The sequence below is a fragment of the Amia ocellicauda genome, chromosome 11 (assembly GCF_036373705.1).
Source record: "Amia ocellicauda isolate fAmiCal2 chromosome 11, fAmiCal2.hap1, whole genome shotgun sequence".
NCBI classification, from domain to species: Eukaryota; Metazoa; Chordata; class Actinopteri; order Amiiformes; family Amiidae; genus Amia; species Amia ocellicauda.
Window position 1 is genome coordinate 16966892 of NC_089860.1, and position 22659 is coordinate 16989550.

At 38.3% G+C, this 22659-nt stretch overlaps 1 protein-coding gene across 1 annotated transcript in view; it reads left to right on the plus strand.

The window, feature by feature from the left end:
* Window positions 1-10340, plus strand: part of trpc7b (transient receptor potential cation channel, subfamily C, member 7b) — a 108829-nt gene extending 98489 nt beyond the window's left edge. The window contains exons 7-12 of the mRNA XM_066716706.1: window positions 1092-1356; window positions 3858-4053; window positions 7044-7265; window positions 7424-7504; window positions 7877-7952; window positions 8841-10340. Coding sequence (XP_066572803.1) covers window positions 1092-1356; window positions 3858-4053; window positions 7044-7265; window positions 7424-7504; window positions 7877-7952; window positions 8841-8980 — 980 coding nt within the window. The 3' untranslated portion in view covers window positions 8981-10340. The remainder of the gene's footprint in view (window positions 1-1091; window positions 1357-3857; window positions 4054-7043; window positions 7266-7423; window positions 7505-7876; window positions 7953-8840) is intronic.
* Window positions 10341-22659: the final 12319 nt, after the last annotated feature.

A 22659-nucleotide genomic window follows, 5' to 3' on the forward strand; every position in this document is an offset into this window, starting at 1 on the left:
CTAGTGCTGGACCCCCACACTGTCACCATAAAGATAGAGAGAGAAATAGATTTAATAGGATTTTCAGTGGTACAGCTGTTCATTTTCTTTTCCTTTAAGCCTTTATCTGATCTGACAATTTTCAGTATGATGTCCTGTATTTATACCCTTGCTTCAGTGTAATTTGAATATATAATTATTAAATCATTTTAACATATGTTGTATTATGTGTGTCACGTTATGTTATAAACCAAACGTTTGGAATAATTGAACATGTTTCTGATCCATTTACATCACCATGCTATAAGACTTTATCAAGAGTGCCATCTTGTGGATTTATCAGATATATAAGTATATCTGTACATATATATTAATGTTTTTAGCCAATTAGCAATTCTTTGGCATAATCCAAGCTTTTGTAATAATGTGAAAATCCAAGCAGAAAAAACACCAAATAACAATTGCAATGTCCTGAGGTTGTGATGAATTCATATTCAGTCTTTATGTTCTCAGAATTGGCTCTTTAGAAATGCCTTACAAATGCCTCCTGCTCTGTTCAATAGATAGTCTTTGTTTCATTAATCACACAGTCTAAGGTATTGAAAGAGACACACCAATGAAAAAACATGATGAACAGGGCAGACAATATAAATTCAGCTTGATTTCAAACGCAATGATTTTGGAATGGAAAAATTAATGAAATAGCCGACATTCTCGTTCATTAGGGGCTCATAATCTGCCCAGAGAACCTGGATGTCAGCTTCTTTACAGCATCTTCACAGCTTTTCACAATAATGATAAGACGTGGGGCATCATAACCACCGGAGGCCAATTAAGATTCTCTCCCTGTCACACTGTAAACATGCAGAGGCTGAGTGTTGATATCTTGAAGCTTGTTCACTGTTGTTTGTTTGGAGATTTGATTCATTTTGCACCAAATCATTGTTTACACCATCTGAGCTAGAGATGTTGGGATTGCACGTCATTCTATTTGTGTATTAAAATATGTAGGCGGTCAGGAAATTACTTTGTTGTTTGTTTTGGTTTGTCTGCTTTTAACCAATCATCAGCAATCTGTGCTTCCTTCTCTTAAATAACTCTGTTTCTTTCAGCCAGGAACAAGTGGCTCCCCTCAGATCCCCAGATCATCTCAGAGGGGCTGTACGCCGTGGCAGTTGTCCTGAGTTTCTCCCGTATTGCCTACATCCTGCCGGCCAACGAGAGCTTTGGCCCCCTGCAAATCTCGTTGGGCCGGACAGTGAAGGACATCTTCAAATTCATGGTCATCTTCATCATGGTGTTTGTAGCCTTCATGATTGGGATGTTTAACCTCTACTCCTACTACCTGGGTGCAAAATACAACCCCGCCTTCACGACGTGAGTTTAAAAGCATATTTACAGCAGTGACTGTACATGACAACAGGTACTTAGACCTTGTGTCATTCTCCTGATTGATACTGATGTCTGCTTGTGGGCAAAAGCTATCCTCTAAAAAGTTCCCGTCGGTGTTAAAGGTCCACACTTCTTAAAACATTAGCAGCTATAATATCTTGTCACATGTAAGGAGAAAGACGATTAGTATAGGAACCAAATCAATATTACACAATGTCTCCGCATTGAGAGCATCTGTGTGTTTCTGTGAACGTGGAGTCACTTTCACGATCAGCGATATTATTTAATTGTTTTATTGAGGCAGAAAAAGATAAGGAAATATTAGTATTGATATGCAGTTTTCTCAGATTCATCTGAAGGCACTGTTACGCCAGCAGAGGTCAGTAGAGTCTTTTCTAAATGTCTGAAATCCAGCAACCCAATGCTTATGTTGGCTGTTTACTTATCTCTTTATCTACATGGATATAGATAGATATAGACATATACAGTAGCAGACTGAAAATCTATTTCTCAATAGGAAGAGTTTGGATTGTATCAAAATGTGGTGGAAATTCTATCTGTTCAGACATTGTAATTGGAAGCTCAATTCTTCCTCTACTGGCCTTATATCAGAAGCACAGTATATCTTGGCAATATCAGAACAGATTGCTGCGAATAATTAGCTCTTCGGGGAAGGTAGATTGAGTTCCAGCGTTGCGTGACAATCTGAGACAGTGACGGCCAATGCTTGCCCTTGAGATTCACATCCACAGTCCTGCAGGTTGTATCAATACCTTGAAATCCTGACCTGGGAAAAAAGGGTAATATTGAGCTCTTCATTAAAACTAATGGGTTCAATCAATTAATTAATGAATGTGAAGAAACAGAAGACACCTTTTTTTAATTGAGTTTTGCTGGTAATGATGAATATCCTAAATTGGTTACAATGATTCTTGATGTGCAGTAAATTATAGTCATTCCTTAGAACAAATGTATTTCCTTCATTGAAACATTTCTAAAAATGTTGGTTACACAAAGATGCACACACACACAAAGTTGGAGATTAAAACTCTTGTTGTGCTGTTGAGATGAAGACAAACAGTCCTTAGACCGGTTTATGTTAAATGTATAAAAAGAGGAAATCTCTGTAATGAGTTTCAGTACAAAACAAACAAACAAACGTTTTGCTTCTGTAAATCATATATTATTAGATCAAAGAACATTCATTTAATGTGAAATGATTGGGGGATTAGTTCTGTCAAATCACCATATAATTTGAGTAACTGAGTTGAACACTGCTGTATTTGACTGGGAAAGTTCTGTTTAAATTCTTTATATTTGGGTTTAAATTGTGGTAAAGTTAGACCCTAAGTAAGTATATGTATTTCTTATTGTAAGCAATCCATCACCACATGTTTTGTTATATTGTTATTATTGGCATAAAAGCCAACTTGTGACTAGTTATTACAGCACAAAGCAATAATTTTCTCATATGTAATCTTTTTTAAACCCTTATGACTAATTATCAATAATATACACATCTATAATCATATATAAGGACTAGTGAAACAGTTGTTGAAGTAAAAAATGTGTAAATGTGTAAAAGTGTGTGTGTAGTGTGTATATATATATATATATATATATATATATATATATATATATATATATATATGTATATATATATATATATATATATGTATGTATATATATATATATATATATGCTCATTCAATTCAGCTGCTGATATGTCAAGTCAGTAGTGTTATTATTGTCGAGTACAGTAGTTCATGGCATGATATAGTATGTCTTTCTTTTAGGGACCTCAAGTACAGTGTTGAACTTTATTTGAAATATGTATTTTAAACACAATTTCAGCTGAGGCTGCAATAATGTTTAATTATTTGGTAGATTGTCCTGCAAAATAAGGTAAAAATAAGATGAATACCCCCTTTAAGGAGAACATTTAAAATAGTTTGTCCATTTCAAAACTGCAAACAAAAGAAGTTAGTCATAATCTATACTCCAGGGTTTGCCTGAGTACATTTTCTGTGACAGGCACCTTCTGGGAATAAACAGTGCAATAATATTTCTTAACTTGACTTTGCCTTAACATCTCAATAACGCTATTTGTTGCTGTTCAGAAAACACTACAGTTATAGTTGTTCACATACACACACGCACACCCGCACACACACACATACACGCACGCACACACGCACACGTGCACACGCGTGCACACACACACACACACACACATACAAGTATAATATCTTAGGGAGGCCTTCGTCCAGCAGTGGTTCAATATAGAATTAACACCCATCTTGCTATTGGTGATTTATGCATTTCATTATTTGTATCAATCTTACTGTGGACATGTAATTTTATTAAAAAGAAGATTATTGCTGTGGATATTACATTTGTATACTTTTTAATTTTAAGTCCTGGAAATTATTTGAAAATGAATGGTTATGCCTAATAGTTTTATTTGCCCTTGTGTTTGTTTGCAGGGTTGAAGAAAGCTTTAAAACCCTATTCTGGTCCATCTTCGGTTTGTCCGAAGTGATTTCTGTGGTCCTGAAGTACGACCACAAGTTCATTGAGAACATTGGCTATGTTTTGTATGGTGTCTACAATGTGACCATGGTGGTGGTGCTACTCAACATGCTCATTGCCATGATCAATAACTCCTATCAGGAGATAGAGGTGAGCCCAAAGCCTTGATTATTGCCTGCAAAGTAGAACAATTTTCCTTCGGTGACATTGATTACAGTCATGTGAAGTCCGTCAGAATGAATTGCTTGCAGAAATGTTGCAATTGAAGATGACAAGACTGTGGATGATTAGCAGACGTTGTGTGTTGGTGTGTTTGTTTCAAATGTATTCTGTAGTGTTCACTGTGTAACTTGTAACATCAGTGCTACTAGCTGGGTGCGATTTGCCACAGGGGATGCTTTTTCCCCGTTTCTGCTTTTTTTTATCTCTCTCTCTGGTCATTATATCTGATCTCCGGTGGGGACACGGTACAGTGGTTCTCAAAATTATTCATCCCCTTGGACTTGAAATCAGAATGGATTTAATCAGGAGTTTTTGCCACTGATCAACACAGAAAAAGTTAAAAATATAATGTGCAAATTGTTCTAAATTAATTAAAAACACAAATAGAAACACAAATAGAAACAGAAAATAATCTGGAGAAGTCCAAGAGGGGTGAATACTTTTGAGAGCCACTGTATGTCCCCACTTCTGATTTGCCTTTGTACATTCAGTCTCAGAATTTAATAAGTAATCTCCCAAATATTACATACAACTAGTACAGTAAAATATAAAACTCTTCTGTCCTTGTCACTCATTGGTCTATTTTGTTCTGTGGCGCTGTGCGGTGACCCACCCTGCCCCTGTCACTCAGTCGCATCACGTCCTCATTCGCTGTCATATAAATTGTTGTGGTTTACAGCCGTTTCTGTTTTTTACGGGCTCTCCACAGCTTTAGCTTCTGTTACATTTTCCTTTAAAGATCAGCCCAGTAGCATAATGAAAATTAGCTTGCAAGTAGCTACTCCCCGAATCCCAGTCTGTTTGGCATGTTTTCCATTAATAATTAAATTAAATTGATTACATTGCTAAATAGGCCAGGTTTTAGACAAATGTTTAATACAGATCATTTTAAAATACAGATAATGTTGCCTAAACACAGCAAATCATTATATATATATATATATATATATATATATATATACACTCACCTAAAGGATTATTAGGAACACCTGTTCAATTTCTCATTAATGCAATTATCTAACCAACCAATCACATGGCAGTTGCTTCAATGCATTTAGGGGTGTGGTCCTGGTCAAGACAATCTCCTGAACTCCAAACTGAATGTCTGAATGGGAAAGAAAGGTGATTTAAGCAATTCTGAGCGTGGCATGGTTGTTGGTGCCGGACGGGCCGGTCTGAGTATTTCACAATCTGCTCAGTTACTGGGATTTTCACGCACAACCATTTCTAGGGTTTACAAAGAATGGTGTGAAAAGGGAAAAACATCCAGTATGCGGCAGTCCTGTGGGCGAAAATGCCTTGTTGATGCTAGAGGTCAGAGGAGAATGGGCCGACTGATTCAAGCTGATAGAAGAGCAACTTTGACTGAAATAACCACTCGTTACAACCGAGGTATGCAGCAAAGCATTTGTGAAGCCACAACACGTACAACCTTGATGCGGATGGGCTACAACAGCAGAAGACCCCACCGGGTACCACTCATCTCCACTACAAATAGGAAAAAGAGGCTACAATTTGCACAAGCTCACCAAAATTGGACAGTTGAAGACTGGAAAAATGTTGCCTGGTCTGATGAGTCTCGATTTCTGTTGAGACATTCAGATGGTAGAGTCAGAATTTGGCGTAAACAGAATGAGAACATGGATCCATCATGCCTTGTTACCACTGTGCAGGCTGGTGGTGGTGGTGTAATGGTGTGGGGGATGTTTTCTTGGCACACTTTAGGCCCCTTAGTGCCAATTGGGCATCGTTTAAATGCCACGGCCTACCTGAGCATTGTTTCTGACCATGTCCATCCCTTTATGACCACCATGTACCCATCCTCTGATGGCTACTTCCAGCAGGATAATGCACCATGTCACAAAGGTCGAATCATTTCAAATTGGTTTCTTGAACATGACAATGAGTTCACTGTACTAAACTGGCCCCCACAGTCACCAGATCTCAACCCAATAGAGCATCTTTGGGATGTGGTGGAACGGGAGCTTCGTGCCCTGGATGTGCATCCCACAAATCTCCATCAACTGCAAGATGCTATCCTATCAATATGGGCCAACATTTCTAAAGAATGCTTTCAGCACCTTGTTGAATCAATGCAACGTAGAATTAAGGCAGTTCTGAAGGCGAAAGGGGGTCAAACACAGTATTAGTATGGTGTTCCTAATAATCCTTTAGGTGAGTGTGTATATATATATATATATATATTTTTTTTATTATTATTATTTATTTTTTTAATTGTTAATAGGGTTAATTACAGTGTTAACTGCCAGATTTTTCTCTCTTTGAAATCAAGCTTTTTCTGAGCTGTTCTTCGTTGTTTAGGTGGAACTGTTCATGGAGGAGCCTTAGACTAAGCAAGCCAGTTGAGAAGTTTCCGTGTAGTAAAGACTAAATAATAGGTTACAATTAGTTGACTAAGTGGTGCTGTTTTCAGTGATTCATGTATGTGATTTCATGGTTTCCCGCTGGTATTTGCCATCTGGCCAAATGCGTGAATGTTGAAAAAAGAAACGCACCAAAAAAAAAACGATTAAAACACAAGCGGTACCGCAACCCACCCGGTCGACGACAATTTGCCACCACCACCCCCTGCGCTCGCATATTTATTCCTCCCTTCACAAGTGGCACTCTGGCTACCATCTGATATCACACGGCTGAAACTCATCCTCTCCTAAAAAAAAGAAAAAGGAGTGAAAATGCTCTAACTTTCTCCTTCACTAAAGATTTCGCAAGAACATGGTCATTTTTGCAAGGACACAGAGTTGTGAAATGTAAATCTGTTTCAAAGCTAGAAACATGAGAGGTTGTGTACCCTGTCTCCAAGCCATAGATATCAGAAGGAATAGTATATCTCCACAAAATGGGGGCTACGTATTCCCTTACAAGAGGAAGCCAAGTGACATGTTCCCTGTTCACAGGAAGATGCCGATGTGGAGTGGAAGTTCGCTCGTGCGAAGCTCTGGTTATCGTACTTTGATGAAGGACGGACGTTGCCTGCCCCCTTCAACCTCGTGCCAAGTCCCAAATCCTTCTACTATCTCATCCTGCGCACCAAGTCCTGCCTCATCCATCTCTGCAAGGTCAAAGCCAAGAAGTGTGAGAGTGACGTGGAAATGGGCATGCTCAACTCCAAACTAAAGGTAAGATTCAACCTCGATTCAACACACCAGCTCGAGATCAATACTGTTTTTCCTGTGGGTTTCTGAGGTTCACATATATTATGCATATAAGATTGGGTATCTGACAGCATAGTTCCGCTTTGCGCTATATATTTTTAATGCTTAACCTCATTTATCAGTCAGATCGATACAGATCCAACCCAAGGACTTTGGATGGCTTTGGTGTAAGAAAACCTATAAAAAATCCTACCAGGTACCAGGTGAGTGTCGTACATTGAAATAAACAAATGATTATCGTCAATAATTCAATTAGTCTTTACACCTAAAATGATTGTATATTTAAACTGTTTAAATCATAATAATAATAATAATAATAATAATAATGATTATGATGATGTTGAATGTGTTGTTCAGTATAATCTTATATGCCCTGGATAAGGGCGTCTGCCAAGAAATAAAAATAATTTAAAAAATAAATAATAATTGTAATTTGGGAGCGTGTGTGTGTTCTTGCATGTGTGTGCGTGTTTGTGTGTGTGCGGGGGGGGAGAGCTTATGCAACAACTGTTGTTTCTCCTTCAGAGGGCCTTCCTTCCTTAGACATTCTCACTCTCTTCTCTCCTGTATGTCAGAAAATAATGAAGCGGCTCATTAAACGCTATGTCTTGAAGGCGCAGGTTGACAGAGAGAATGACGAAGTCAATGAAGGTAAAGTCATGCCATTCGTCTTGTGTACAATTTCCATTTACATTAATTTACAGCAGAGGCGCTTTCATTTGAAGCCAAGCATGTTTGTAAGATGAATCTCTCTGTGACTTATGTCTCACCGTCAAGATTTCCCTTTAAGACTGAATGTCAGAATCGCTCAGAAACACAGAGAAAAAGTTAATTCGCTCTTGAGGAAATGTTAAAGAAACAGCGAGATTTAGTTCCAGCTAAGCAATGTACTTTCAACTAAAGTGAGCACTGCCTCCATGACTGGAATTAAAGTGATTTACCACACTTAGTGTGGTATGCTTAACCCAGTGTGATGTAACATAAATTCAAATAGGAGTCCATCAAAGACAGGTTGACCTTTTCAGAAAGATAATAGCTTTGACAAAATGCCTCAAAAGACTTATAATACTGTAATTACCTTAGGAATTTAGGGAAGCTGAAATGCTCCTTGAATAAGATTATAATTTTGCAAACCTTATATTTCCGTACAACGGAAGAGGATTTCAATATAGAATTAATATACATCAAACTGCGATGGGAAACACATTCTTTTAAACACATTTTTGAATACTTTTGATAGTTTCCCATGTTATTACTGAATCAGCTTCCATGTTAGTTTGAAAATATTTGAAAGAGAAGTTGTTTCACCTCAAAGTGCTCTGTAATGCCTTCAATTTGCTGTGATTTAAAGAATGTAATGACAGTGCCAAGAGCTGTTCACTGCCCGAAACACTTAGGGGGTTCATTTATCTAGGGGTAAGGATACATTTAATATACAACCTGTTATTAGTGTCTGCTAAGAAATATTTTAAATATACAGCGTTGATGTTTCAACACCGCATACAACCTCCTCAACCCTGTCTTTGTGATATGTTGCAGGCGAGCTGAAGGAGATCAAGCAGGATATCTCAAGTCTGCGCTACGAGCTGCTGGAGGAGAAGTCCCAGGCCACCGGGGAACTTGCCGATCTCATCCAGCAGCTCAGCGACAAAGTTGGGAAGAATATGAAAAAGCCATGAAAACAAGACAGACCACTGCCTAGAGCACGTCCCATGAGGAGATATAGGAGAGACACAAGCAGGTAAAACAGGGACACAAATTGGATTGAAAAGGATGCTTTGATGCGCCTTCTGCAAACCCTTCTGTCTGAATGGATCGTTAGAGACTGTAGAGGCGTCTGATTGAGAGCGAGAGGGAAATCAAATGCTGACAAGCTGACCCCACAGTGATGTGGGTCTCTGGTTAAGGATGACAACTGAACGAATGTCACCTGACCGTTTCTAGTGACATTTATGTTCTAGCAAGTGCTGGTTACATCCAACATGACTTCTAAAATCAATACTTCATATACTATATATATCTCTAATATATATTTATATATATATTAGAATTCTTGAAAATTGAGCACAAGTTGTAGTGACATTTTTAAAGTTAATTTCACTCCTTTACCGATCACAGGCTGCAACATCGAAAAGGACAAAGACCAATAAATAAGATCACCCAAAGAAACACCAACCTAGTTCTGTTTTGACATCTTCTGCTTTCCTTTGTCTCACATTTACTGTCTGGTGGAAATTCACAGTAAATATAAAATGAGGACACGACCAGTTAACTGCTTTTCGTTTTTCTTTTTTCTTTTTGATTGCATACCCTGTATTCAAGTATAATTGGAAAGAAGGCTAGACAAAAGGGTTCCAAATGGAAGGAAAGAACAGAACTAACAATTAGATTGATTCAGTTAATCGTGTGTCCAGGAATGGTGTCACAGCTGGCTGACCTGCATTCAGCGTCTGTTCACAACCTAATTCAACGCGATTGTGATTTTTGAAGGTCCAGACACGGCAGAGAAATCCCATTAATATATCTGTAAGAATCAAGCCATGGGGAGAAAGAGAGGCATCAAAACACTGTGATTGCTCATTTTGTATCATTTTGTAAAAAGCCCTAAATTATTCTGAAAGGTACGTAAATTGTTCAAGTTTTTAAACATTTAACTCGTACCGGTTTCTGAAATCCAGCCTTGCTACAATCTTTCAAATCGGCGATCTAATTAATGTCGTACCTTATGTGCCAAAATCCTTTTCTTCTTTGCCACTCTGGATAAATGTTTTTATGATTTGTTTATTCAGACTTTTCCCATTTGTCCCACTCCATGTTTTCGGTGTCACTGCAAAATCTTCTTAAAATCAAAGTCTTTTGGTACAGCTCTGTGTTTTATTTATGACTGTCAGTTTGTTTCTCAGATGTGTGATCACTTTTCCTTTTTTTTTATATGAAACAAGATCCACGAATCAAGGTTCACTTTAGTCCAGTCTCCATCTCTGTTCTGTTCCTGCATTCCTGCACATTCAAGTCATTTCTAGCTGACTTTGTCTTACATAGTTCAAGATTTGAAATAAAATAAATTTTCTCAATTATATTGTTTAATATCATGTGTGGCTCTCATCTTTTCTTATTGCAGACATTCTGTAATGGGTTACTGTGAGTTCTAAACAGCTGTAGGTGGAAAGCACCGATTATATGATCACTGAAAGTTCAGTAGTATTGTCCACAAGCATATCTCTGTCTAGCCTGTCCATTTTGCATTATTGAGTAAGTATTATTGGACTATGGGAAGCCAAATTATCATTTAAAGATATCTCTAAATTATTTGCAGATATCTCAAAATGATTTGAAGATATCTTTAAATTATTTCCTGTATGTTGGCTGAGATTATCACTTCCTGAACAAGTGAACAGGAATAATCTTGGGCTACATACAGGAAGTCATTTGAAGATATCGTTTAATGATTTCAACATATCTCTAAATAATTTCAAGAGATCTCTGAATGTACTTTTAAATGAGACACATATGGAAATTGGGCTTCAAGGCATTCAAGACAGAAAACAGGAGACACTTCTTCACACAGAGAGGCGTCACAATCTGAACAAACTCCCCAGCGATGTGGCTGAAGCTGAAAATTTGGGAACTTTTAAAATTAGACTGGATAGGATCCTGGGATCACTTAGTTATTAATGGACACCAAACGAGCACGATGGGGCGAATGGCCTCCTCTCGATTGGACACTTTCTTGTTCTTAAATGATTTGCAGATATCTCTAAATAATTTAAATGATAATTTGGCTTGCCATATTGGACACACTGACACGAATCAACACTAGAAGTTTAGGTACACTGGAAACAAACTGAAAATACATGCTATAGCTTGTAAGAGGCGAACATCGAGGCAGAAGAAGCCAGGACAAGATGCACCCTCGTGTTTCCTGTAAAATAATTTCCATCCCGCCATTTGTTGATGCTCATAACGCATTAGGACACACAATTAAGAGAAAGTGGCTTGAGTGCTTCCGCTGCAATGCTAATGCCTAGAAGCTCGCTGCCTCTGCACAAGTGCCCTATTAAATGCTTCATAACATTAAGGGGTGGTGATTAACCTTTAAGAAGACATTCCAGCATCATAAAACTTACTGTGCAAATACTGGATAAACAGAACTGTGTGCCATTTCACTGGGGGCTGGGAGGACACATGATTAAAAGAAAGGCTTTGCTTAAAGAGCAGGCCAGATGACGCCATATTGCCATGAGCAACATTCAATAATCACAGAGAGAAGAAAGGGATGGTAGCGTGCGCTGTGGGATTGAACTCTCCACAGAGGACCTTTTGGGAGATTCCTCCTGGCCACCTGGTGTACACAGTGCTTTCCTAAGCAGTCCAACACAAGGACCCTGAGGCGGTGTGGTTTGGGGAAGTTAAAACAGAGCTGATTTCAACAAAGTGCTGCAATGGACGGAGGATGAGAAGTCTTGCTCTTTAACTCTGTTCATGTTTTCCAGCGCCTATCTTTCTAGAACTCTGTTTTTTAAAAAATGTTGATATGTTGCAAAACATGTAATACTGCAAATATCCTCTTTGCACTGATATATGTGTTTTTTATAAGAAGTAATGTTCGAGATGCTCTGCTGACTAAGAGACAAGGTTTGCTCATGGATTTGCATTGGCAAAGACACAGGGATGAAAGCAATATTCATAATAGGGGACATGATACAGGACTTTATAGAACAGTAAATAAGACATTAATCCACATATTGATTTCTACAGTAAAATGAATGTAATTCCCAGTTACATTTTAAACTAAAATATAATACACTGTTTCAGTTGTTTTGTTTCTTGCTAGATTTGCAACATACTTTTTTATTTTTTTCAGGCATGTAACAAAAATAAAAGCTTCTGGGTTTTGACACATCCCACTGTTTTTTGACTTATGAGGGGGGAGATATAATGGCATCCTGATTCTCAACCCAGCTGCGAGAAGGTAGTGTTAAAAATAATTTTGAACAAGAATGGCATTTCTTTTTGATTTCGTCAAGATTGCCAATTTGCACCACAAACCAAATCTTAACAGCATGCAGGTGGCTGTGGTCGCAATGTGTACTGAGCAACAAGACGAGAGAGCACAGACATGCTGCTCCAGTCTGTGGAGAACAGTTGATTTTTTTAAATATTCTGTTGGTGTTGTTCCTTCTTTTCCTTTGGGATTGGTAATTGTAGATGCTGTGCTCATTCATCCTGTTCTAGATTTTTAAGAAAAGGGTCTGTATTGAGTCTGTCATTCGTGTCACAGACTTTAAGACATAATGAAAACTATTTAAGATCAACATGATATTGTTTGACATTTTCAAGAAAATCTGCACACTCACCTGCTTTCCTTCTGACTCACAGTGGCTTGCATTATTAATGTTGTATAGTAACCTGTCTGCAAATGTTCCTTAGCCAGCCTTTGCTTCTCTAATGCTAATTTTGCAGGGTACTCTCGCAGATAGGGAAAATACATCTTCTGTCTTCCCAGGGGTTTCATCCCCAGGGATATATTTAATATATATTTATATCAAAGAAAGAGCTAAGTTCAGCAAAGCTCCAGATGAAAATCATGAGGGAAGAACTAATATAAAGCAATAATAAAAGAAAAATAAAGCAGAAATAATTGTGTTATATTTCACTAAAGTAACATCCCCTTTTACATTGGTAACATCCAGATATTTCAAACTTCAGAACACTTACACAAAGTCATTATTATCGTTAGTAGTTGCAATACAAGTAGTAGAGCAAGGAAAATTGAACCATTTACAAAAAGTTATACACTGCAATTCCATCCCTTCAGAAAGACAATAGAAAGAGAAGTTGTTTTGAAGCTAACCTGATTAAAATAAAGATAGCCCTAAAATTACAAACACACACATTGCATATAGCTGTCATTTACATGCATGAAACGTTTTCACAATCGTTTGCCATTTCCAATTTACTGCTTCATAACAGTAATATTCCCTTGGTGTACAATGCAATCATTGTAATATACAGGCAGGTAAGGTCATTAAAAAAGGGTTTTTGTTTTTGTATTTTGTATCCTTTTAGGTACTGGGGAAATCTAATGTCTTTTTCAGCCACTGGCATATAATTTGGTAAATGACATGAAATGAGAAGGGAAACATCTGCGGTGCTGTGTGCAGAGTGTGAGCCCATGGTAGAGGATTAAAATAATATATTTGCATGGAAGATTGTTTGCTTATTGGGCATCAGACCAAAGGTCACCTAAATAGCACTGTAGTCCGTGGAAAGCATGTGCGTACAAGTTAACAGGTAGCTGTGCTGTTGCTACACCTAGCACAGCTGTTCAAATTCCAGACCCAATTCGTTGACTGAGATCATGAGTTTTTTCATGCAAGGTAAGTGTGGTCATGTTTCATGGATGTGTATTCATTTTTTTTGTTTTTGCTCTTGCTAGAAGTAGCCAAAATATTCACAATTAACAAACAGAAATGCCATGCTCCTGTTGTATAACTGGGATCCTAATTTATCTGCACCCGGGCACTCAGTGGCATCAACAGCTGACAGATCGAATAGTGCCTACTGATCCAGGACAGGCGATGGCAAACACAGATGCCAGCTTGCGGTGCCATACTTCACATTGAAAAAGTGAAGTAGTTATTAATCATATTATATTTTAATTAATTTAAAGTTTAACAATATTCCTCTACATTCATGGATGTTTCTAAGAGGCTTCCATGAACACTTAATTGGAAATAATTCAATTTCTAGCAGACTTTTAGTATTATATACATTTTTAGTGTTAGCACTGGTTTGTTTTGCTTTCTGGGGGGGTTGTGTTTTTACATAGTTATTTAGTTTGCTTCTGTTCAAATACATGCATCGCTACCTGCCTATGGAGTCATGTATCAATCCCTGTATATAAGTTGTTGCTAGTGTTAAAATGCAGTTTCACAGTGATATCTTTATATAGAATCAGGTGGTAGTAGAGTTATCGACTTTCTGGTCCACTCTACCAATTTACATACACTCATTACCAACGTGTGTGGGTGAGCTGCCTTGTATAGCTCGATCTGGCTCGATCTGCCATGCAATTACTGAGATAATGTAGGAGTCCCACCAATGGCATTGAAGAAGGGGGAGTTAAACTGTGCAAACAAGGGACTAATCTTTTCTTCACACTTTCTGCGTGTTTCATATACTGTCTTATGACACGCTGAAAATGAAATTGGTTTTCTGCTCCGTCAGTCAGAGGAAACCATATGACGCCTCTTTCTGTCTGCCTGAAATAATCTTTCCGCTCTGTGTGAACCGATAGTGCCGCCAGTATGCAAACCACGGCCGACATATTCTGAGCTGAAGTCCGAACATCTCACACGTGCGTGGAAACCAACGATGCATTAGCATTTGTTGAAGTATCTACAGCCTAATAAATGTGTATATGAACTGAACCTTTCATACCACTGAAACAACTACAATAAAATGTATTTGAAATAGACACGAGGACATAACTTATTAAAAACATTTTTTCAGGCTGAATGTCCCAAAAGTTTCTCTTTACATTCTGACTTCTGGACAATCTCAATGTTATTTTAACTGGGGAGAAGAGGTGCACTGGGAAATTAAAAGTTCTCTCACTAAATTGAAAACTGCAGTGTGTATTTTAATCCACCGCTCCTTCACTCGAGTCGGTTATTCCTGTCTGAAACTATAATTGATGTCGGCCCCTGGAGACCTCTTGACTTTTGTTTCTCAGAGAGGCCGGTGTAGCAGCACAGTGTTTTAAAGCAGATCACTCAAAGACTCTTCATTTGTGCTGACAGTCTCTCATAAGCTGACCTGCAGGCGAAAGCATTGCCTCCTCAAACTTTATCTCTTTAAACAGTGCACTGTCAATAGAAACCTGGCTGTGTGAGTGGAATTCATAGCAGACGGATTTGAAGGATTCCCGCAGAGTGCCCTCCAGCATACTCAGTTTATATTTAACAGTTTACTATAGAGTGCTATTATTTATATTTATGCATGCTTTCATTTATACATTTTCCTTTGCAATCTCTCTCTCTTTGACAAGCTAATCTTGCATGAGCACTAACAACATTTTTGCCTGTGTTTGCAAATTTGCCCCTTGTAATCTTGAGGAAATGTACAAGGAAAACATATGACTAGAGAACATAATTAAAGCCAAGATCTATTTTCAGACCTAATTCCTTAGACTGGAAAGAGAGAAAGCACATTGTGAGCGACTATGCAGGTTATAGGGTTAATGTTTACCTCTGCTTTGAATGGCACTAATTAGTTAACCTTTTATTGTCCAACACATTTTGGATTTGCATTTACAGCAAATTGAAAATATTATACTGCCAAGTCAATAATATTCTAGCCAAAACCATACAGAAATAGTGTTTCTACTACTACTACTACTACTACTACCACCACCACCACTACTACTACTACTAATCAGACCTGTAAGATATGCAAACCTAATGTAATGCAAACAACATGACCCAGAAAGTAAGATACTTCCTTTAATGCTTTCAATTTTGTCACTGGAACTTCTGTTGCCAGTGTTGCTGAAATACCTTGCTGTGCTGAAATGATTGCACCAATCTTGTCTTTTTCTGGAGGGTGCTTTTCAGTTTTGGGGGGGGGAGTAGTGGGGATTTTGTACAATATATTCCTGAGATCACTGCCACCACACAAACTACAGACAAAAAGACCAGGATGTACAAATCACCCTCTGAATACTAATAACAAATCCACAAGACATATTTACAGAGAGAGAGAACATGTCCACATACAGTATTTCAGTAACCAGAAACATTGATGCCATTTGTTTTGTCCCCAAAATAGTTTTATAAATGAAGTTCCTGAAAGCCCTGTAGCTCAGTGCCCGGGTGAGGGATATCATGATAAATCTTGCTCAGGCCACCGGTGTATTTTCCTGCTGAAGTCTGTCAGAACTCTTCCAAGGGCTGTAACCGGTGATGGATGATGGCCGTACATATGGATTAGTTTTCTGATTGCCTCCCTGGAGAGCCCCTGTATCGCTCATCACTGCCGCCTGCACCGCGCTCCTTTCCTTTCAGATCTCGGCAGCTGCCACATCGGACGAACTCAAGAGCATATATTATTCGCGGTGCTCAAAACTTTAGCTGCTCGGTTTCAACGAGCCCGAAAACTTGCACGGTGCCAGTTGGGACTCACGACTGCAGAGAGCAGCATCCCTTGCATCACGTTTAATTATTTAGTAACGACTGGAGCACCAGCACCATATGCCACCTGTTGCATTTTGAAGCAGTTATTATCTGTGGGAGCTGTGCAGGATGGAGAAATGCTTTCTGTCGCGCTGTACCATCACTTGTTAGGCTCATGTTTCAGTGCTGACAACCCATGAGATAGCAGGGTGTATGGAGTATTTGTAATCAGTAATTAGCTGCTTGCCCTTGAGCTACAGGAAACTAATCTAACTTGTGCTAAAATTAACAGGAAGCAAGTCAAACACAGTCACGGTTTGGACTTTCCTTACAAAACCTGCTTACCTGACCTGAATATTATATAATTGTGGTGCGGTGCTAGGAGGGGCACACAGCGGCCACCCTGCACCCAGAACTCGATGTTGATATATTGCTGCCTGTCTGTCTATCTATCTAATCTGCCTACCTACCAATCTATCTATATAAACGCAGGTCTGTTTTTGTAATTAAAGTCTGAACCATGAGTCTCATTAGCAACAAAACAAACACAATAATAATAATAATAATAATAATAATAATAATAATAATAATAATAATTCACTCCATTAGTAGAATTCATAAAATATTGAGTTATTCCCATTAAGGACATGCTTTAAAAATTAATTATATATCACTGTAATTTATGTGCATCTTCATCCACCACAGTTACACTGGCAGTGCTATTTTATGCTGCAAAACAAGCTAGTTTTTGTTATGTAGTATGTTTTCAGGCAAGATCTACTGACATTTCTCACAATGCTTGAAGCTGAAAAATGGTTGTAGATACTTTCACACTTGGTCATTATAATAACGGAACTTCAACTTTGAACACTTGTCTTTGAGTGTATGATGTTCTTAGACTGCCCACTGGTTCACTCAGGGTCCTTTGTGTCGTCTGGAATTCATTTCAGCTCTCTTGACCTGATTTTAACCCTCTTCCAGCATGAAAACATGGTCTATGGAGATGCAACAATTATTAAAAGCGATTTAGGCAGGACTAAAAAGTGTCTAAGAGTTTCTGAAACCAAAGCAGAAAAGAGTTGGGGAAAGAAAAGAAAAACAAGTTCAGTTAAGGTAATTAAGAACTCGTTTGGAACAAGAACCTGAAGAGACGCGGGTTCTAGAAGCCCAGAAATGAGAGACCCCAAGAATATTCACTTAAACAACTGTACTGTTTTAAATGTCCAGCAGGGGGCAGGGGTGTGACTGTAACTGTGAGAAAAACGTAATAAAGTTCTTAATACAATGCTGTTTTGCATAGAGGCAGAATTTTTCATTTCGTGGTACAGTTGTGTGTGTCTATGTGTGTAATAATCACTGTCGAGGATTATGATTATTATTATTATTATTATTGGTGGTGTTGTTAATATGAGGAATGAATAAGGTTAAGCCTTTATTCTTAATGGCAATACAAAAATGAAAATACAATATTTTGTGTTTAACCTTTAAGAGCAAAAATTAGGCCAGCTCTAAAATTACACTTCTATATCGAGCAGATGACAATCGAAATGTCAACATTGTACATAAGTGTACGATATATATTGGCCCTCGGGGGGCTGCACTTTTTACAGGATGCAAGTTGAAATATCAAGGCATCATTGCTCAGTAAATTAAAACATCTGAAGCTTAGACAAATTCAACCTCACATGAAAAGCATTTGATGCGGGGAAAGCTGAGAGGAGTTGATTTCTTTCAGGAGATATCTATATGGTTATTTTCTCTTCACATCGAGTAGTGAAATTTGACAGGGTGTGGGTATTAGAAAACTGTACTCCACAAGGGAAAAAATACAAAACTGAATACTTCAAAATGAGGTTGGTGACATAAGCTACAAGAAAAAGAAGTCTGAACCAATCCCAGTTTGCTTTCCTGCTTTGTCCCTAGGAGGCCCTGCTCTTGGACAATAAACAAGGGCGGGTACTGATTAACAACAACTCGCTCTGTGCCCGTTGTTTATGTTCAAATGTGTGTGCCTGAAGGGGAAATACATTATTGTTTGTGAATATTATTTTTGCTCCATAACACAAACCCAGATCTGCAGAACTTAAGCCTCTCTGCCATTTCTATTAAGCGTCGTCTTGTATTACAGTTTCAAGGTTAGCCACAGGTTTCGGTTCTCAGTTATCAAGTGGGAAATATACAATTTATTAAGCATTAGTTTTGACAGCGGAGAAACAAACCCATTCTAGGAGGGGATGTGGAGAATAGCAATAGGTTCTCAAGTAACATGTTCTTCTCCAATTAAAATTCCCTTTCATGGGAGAGAGTCTTGAATTAGTTTCACCCGGTGTCGCCCTATGGAGCGGCCTGAGTAATCAGTGCTTTCAAAGGCAGACATGATGACTTCAGATCAAACCAGGGTTGATTGTATATAGTCAGGACAGAAGCAATTACGTCCCGTAGTGGCTTCTTCTAAAGTATTTGGACAAGGTACATTTTATTGAAATGGACTTATTGAAGTGTGATGCCATGAAGTCATTGTGTAAACAAAACACCAACTGGTTTCTACATGTTTCATTTTAATTTAGGGATGTATGTACAGTAATGGTGGGATTCCTATTCAATATCATTTCTCATAGTGCCTCACATGGAATTGATAAAGTAATGCTTTTAGTCAAGGACAGCTGACAATAATGTATTGTATGTCCCCAAACGCCAAATAAATAACAATTATTTTTTAGGACAGACTGGAGATCTAAAGCCCAGCCTAAATGTAAAGCTCACACTAAGTTCTTATCTTACACTGAATTAGAGATACATTGAAATGGATACGAAATAATGCAATTGATAGGAGGCCAGGCCATAGCAATGATTGCACCGCCTTGGCCAGCAATTAAAGCGTATCTGATGTAGGCCATAGTAGTTTAGTCAGGACATACTTGTGGTTTGCATGTTAATAACACACTGATTCATGCACCTACGAGGCTGTCCCTTTAACTGTGGAGTTTAAAGGAGAATCCACCTCTTTTCATCTCCCTGAGACATTCTGCACAGCCCTGAAATTGTTCCAGCCACTTTGTTTCAAATGGAGAGCTGCTGTGAAAACAGAAAAAAAGAAAAAGAAATCCGTCACATGCTTTCACACATCGGTGTTCCTGGAAGGCTCCCTCGGTTCAGATGCACAATTCAGGTTTCTCTGGGTCTGAGTGAGCAGGTTAGCCAGTGATCTGCAAAACCAGGGGACAAGGCAGAGGGTATACACCAATCTGTTTGTTCCAGCTGCTGACATCCACCAAAACCCAGAGCCTCCAAGAGTGAAACGCATTGCATGGCCCTGGACAGCACTACAGCAGGAGAGGAATGAAGCCCAGCCACTCCAGATGAACATGGAAATCCATGTGTTGCAGCCATGAGCTCAGTCTGCGCCACGGAGAGCGTGTGAAGGGGATATTCCCACACAGGGAAGGCAGCACAGCAGTTTGATTTCTCTGATTCATGTTCTGCTTTCAAAAGCCAAGCCTGCAATCTGCGGCAATCGGGTTTGTTTCCCTTGGGATTAAGTTGTCCCAGATTCCCTGGAGGGGCAGCGGAGACGCATGCACTTCTGTGCCTTATTTACCCCAGAGAAGCTGCTGGGGAATGAGCAATAGTGAAAGTTTAAAGTTATAACTTAAACATATGTAGCATTTGGAGACGGGTATGGTTTGCAGGAAAGTTGTACTTTGCGGGTTTCCATTGCCCATAAACGCCAGTGTGTGTACCGCAAGGACAATGTGGGATATCAAGATGCTCATCCGAGGATTTAAAATACTGCGTTACTAACGGGGAGGTAGGATTTACAGCAGAAACGGACTGACTTGCTCTAGTTATTATTAGAGATGCGTTACATTATTTGACGACTGGGACACTATAGACCGGCTGCCCTTTGAATAATGCAAACAAGATTTCACCTCCGTCTACCTCACCTACTGCCTGGATCTGATATCTTCATAGTCTGCGCAGCACTGCAAGTAAGTCACATTTGTTTTCTTTAAAATGCAATACATCAAAACAATTGTGTGTGTCTGCATATATATATATATATATATATATATATAGAGAGAGAGAGAGAGAGAGAGAGAGAGAGAGAGAGAGACAGAGAGAGAGAGAGAGAGAGAGAGAGAGAGAGCTCTATATATAGATAGATACATATGCTTAATGTGTATGTAATTTATAATGCATATTAAGCGTTTTACTGAGCATTATTCTGGAAATTGTTTATTATTATTATTATTATTATTATTAGTAGTAGTAGTAGTAGTAGTAGTAGTAGTAGTAGTATAATAATCACAGGCTTGGATTGCAGTTTCTTTTCTTCCCTTTTTTTAGGATGATGTGCTTTAATCAGATCACAGCTTTCTTGAAATGCTGGTGATATTTGTGTGTGTTTCATTGCCTTCGCCTGTTTCTTTTTTCTTTCTTTCAGTTGGAAATTGATTAACAGAAGAGGAGGCATGTTAAGACAAATGTTAATAAACTCTACTGCTGCCTCAAGCTTTGAACTCATGGCCCACACCAATGCACCGTCCTTAAATATATCCCAGGGACCCATCAGTGTGGCAGGCTTCCTCAGACCAACTGGCAGAGGATTGAGAGAAGGAGAATTAAACAAACCCGATTTAGTGACCTATGTGATTATATTCTTTGTTTTATTTCTGCTGGTTTTGGTAATTGTGCTTTTTATCAATTGCCAGCTGAGGAATTCCTTCTTTGCGACCATGCCTTATGACAGGTCGTTAAGAGAAGCAAGGAGCTCCTGGAAAAGTGCAAGACTGTGAAATACACTCAGTGGATTAAACAGAGATCCTGGATGTTTCCTCTTCTGTAAAGGCTCAGCGGACCTGTACACTTGTATACTTGGGGTAATTATCATCACATGGGTAAAATGTTTGTTCATCTTGTATGAGTTGCAGTATGCTCTGCAATGTACAGTGCTTTATTTTCAGATCTGGTTTAATGTTCCTACATGTTTGTAAATAAATAAGTACAAGCAAGCTATTCATTCATTTCCTGAACATATGTTTTATTAAGTTATTCCACAACTAATATGCATGACATGGTGCTGTAACTTTTATGATAAACTCACACTTAATGATTCCCATGAATGATGTGCGTGATCACAAAGCCAGTATTTCCTACAGAATAAACTTAAATGTGTCTGGGTAGGTTGAAATAACAATCACAGCATTTCAAACAGAAGTATAGTCAGCGGTTTCACTTTTATCAATCAGTGCTGGCACAAGGATATCTGCCATTCATGTCAAATCCCCCAAAAATGGATCTACTTGCATGTCATAAGCTGTAATTTTCATTACTGATATGAGTGTCATGTAATATACAACACATACATACATTCATACTTACATACATACTTACATACATACATCTATGTGTTAAACTTATGTAACTGCACTGGGCAGCCAGCAATTGATACCTCTCTTGACCAGTGTTGATATATATATATATATATATATATATATATATTTTAGTAAAATAATAACTGTAATTATTCAGAAAATAAATATTACATATTCAATCAAATAAGTAAATAAAGTACAAGTATTATTTTAAATATATAATAGGTATTTTTTAACATGTTTCTGTCCTGTGTATATAGTCATTATAACCAGGATATTGTTTTAGCAAAGATTATGAGAATGTATAGTTATAAGCTTTAACCATGTTACTATACGCATATTATAAAAGGTTATTCTCAAAAATCTGCCATATTCTCAGCCTGAAGGGTACCCAGGGAGCGCACAGATCTCAAATTGAATGCATCCCAGTATTGAGTTGGATGAGCGCTTACAATCCTCTCAGGAGAGATTTGTTAATATTTCTACTTTGCATGTTCAGTGACCTTCAATAAAGTATTCATTAAGGCTCCTTAGACAAATTCAGAAATGCAAATGAGCATATTTTAACTTCAGCATCCCTTCTCACAATTAAAAAAAGCGGTCTTGGGTATTAAAATACAAATGATTAGCCAGCTGCACACACCAGGTACAATATTTAGGGAACTGATGTGTAGAGCTGGCACTCATTAACATAGTGAGACCTGGCAGTGTGATCTGGTTTTGCTTTATTTGTGACTTGTGTTCAATAACTCTTTATCTCTCCGTTATTGGCCTGTTCTGTGGGTGTACCATACAATTCGGTTACCA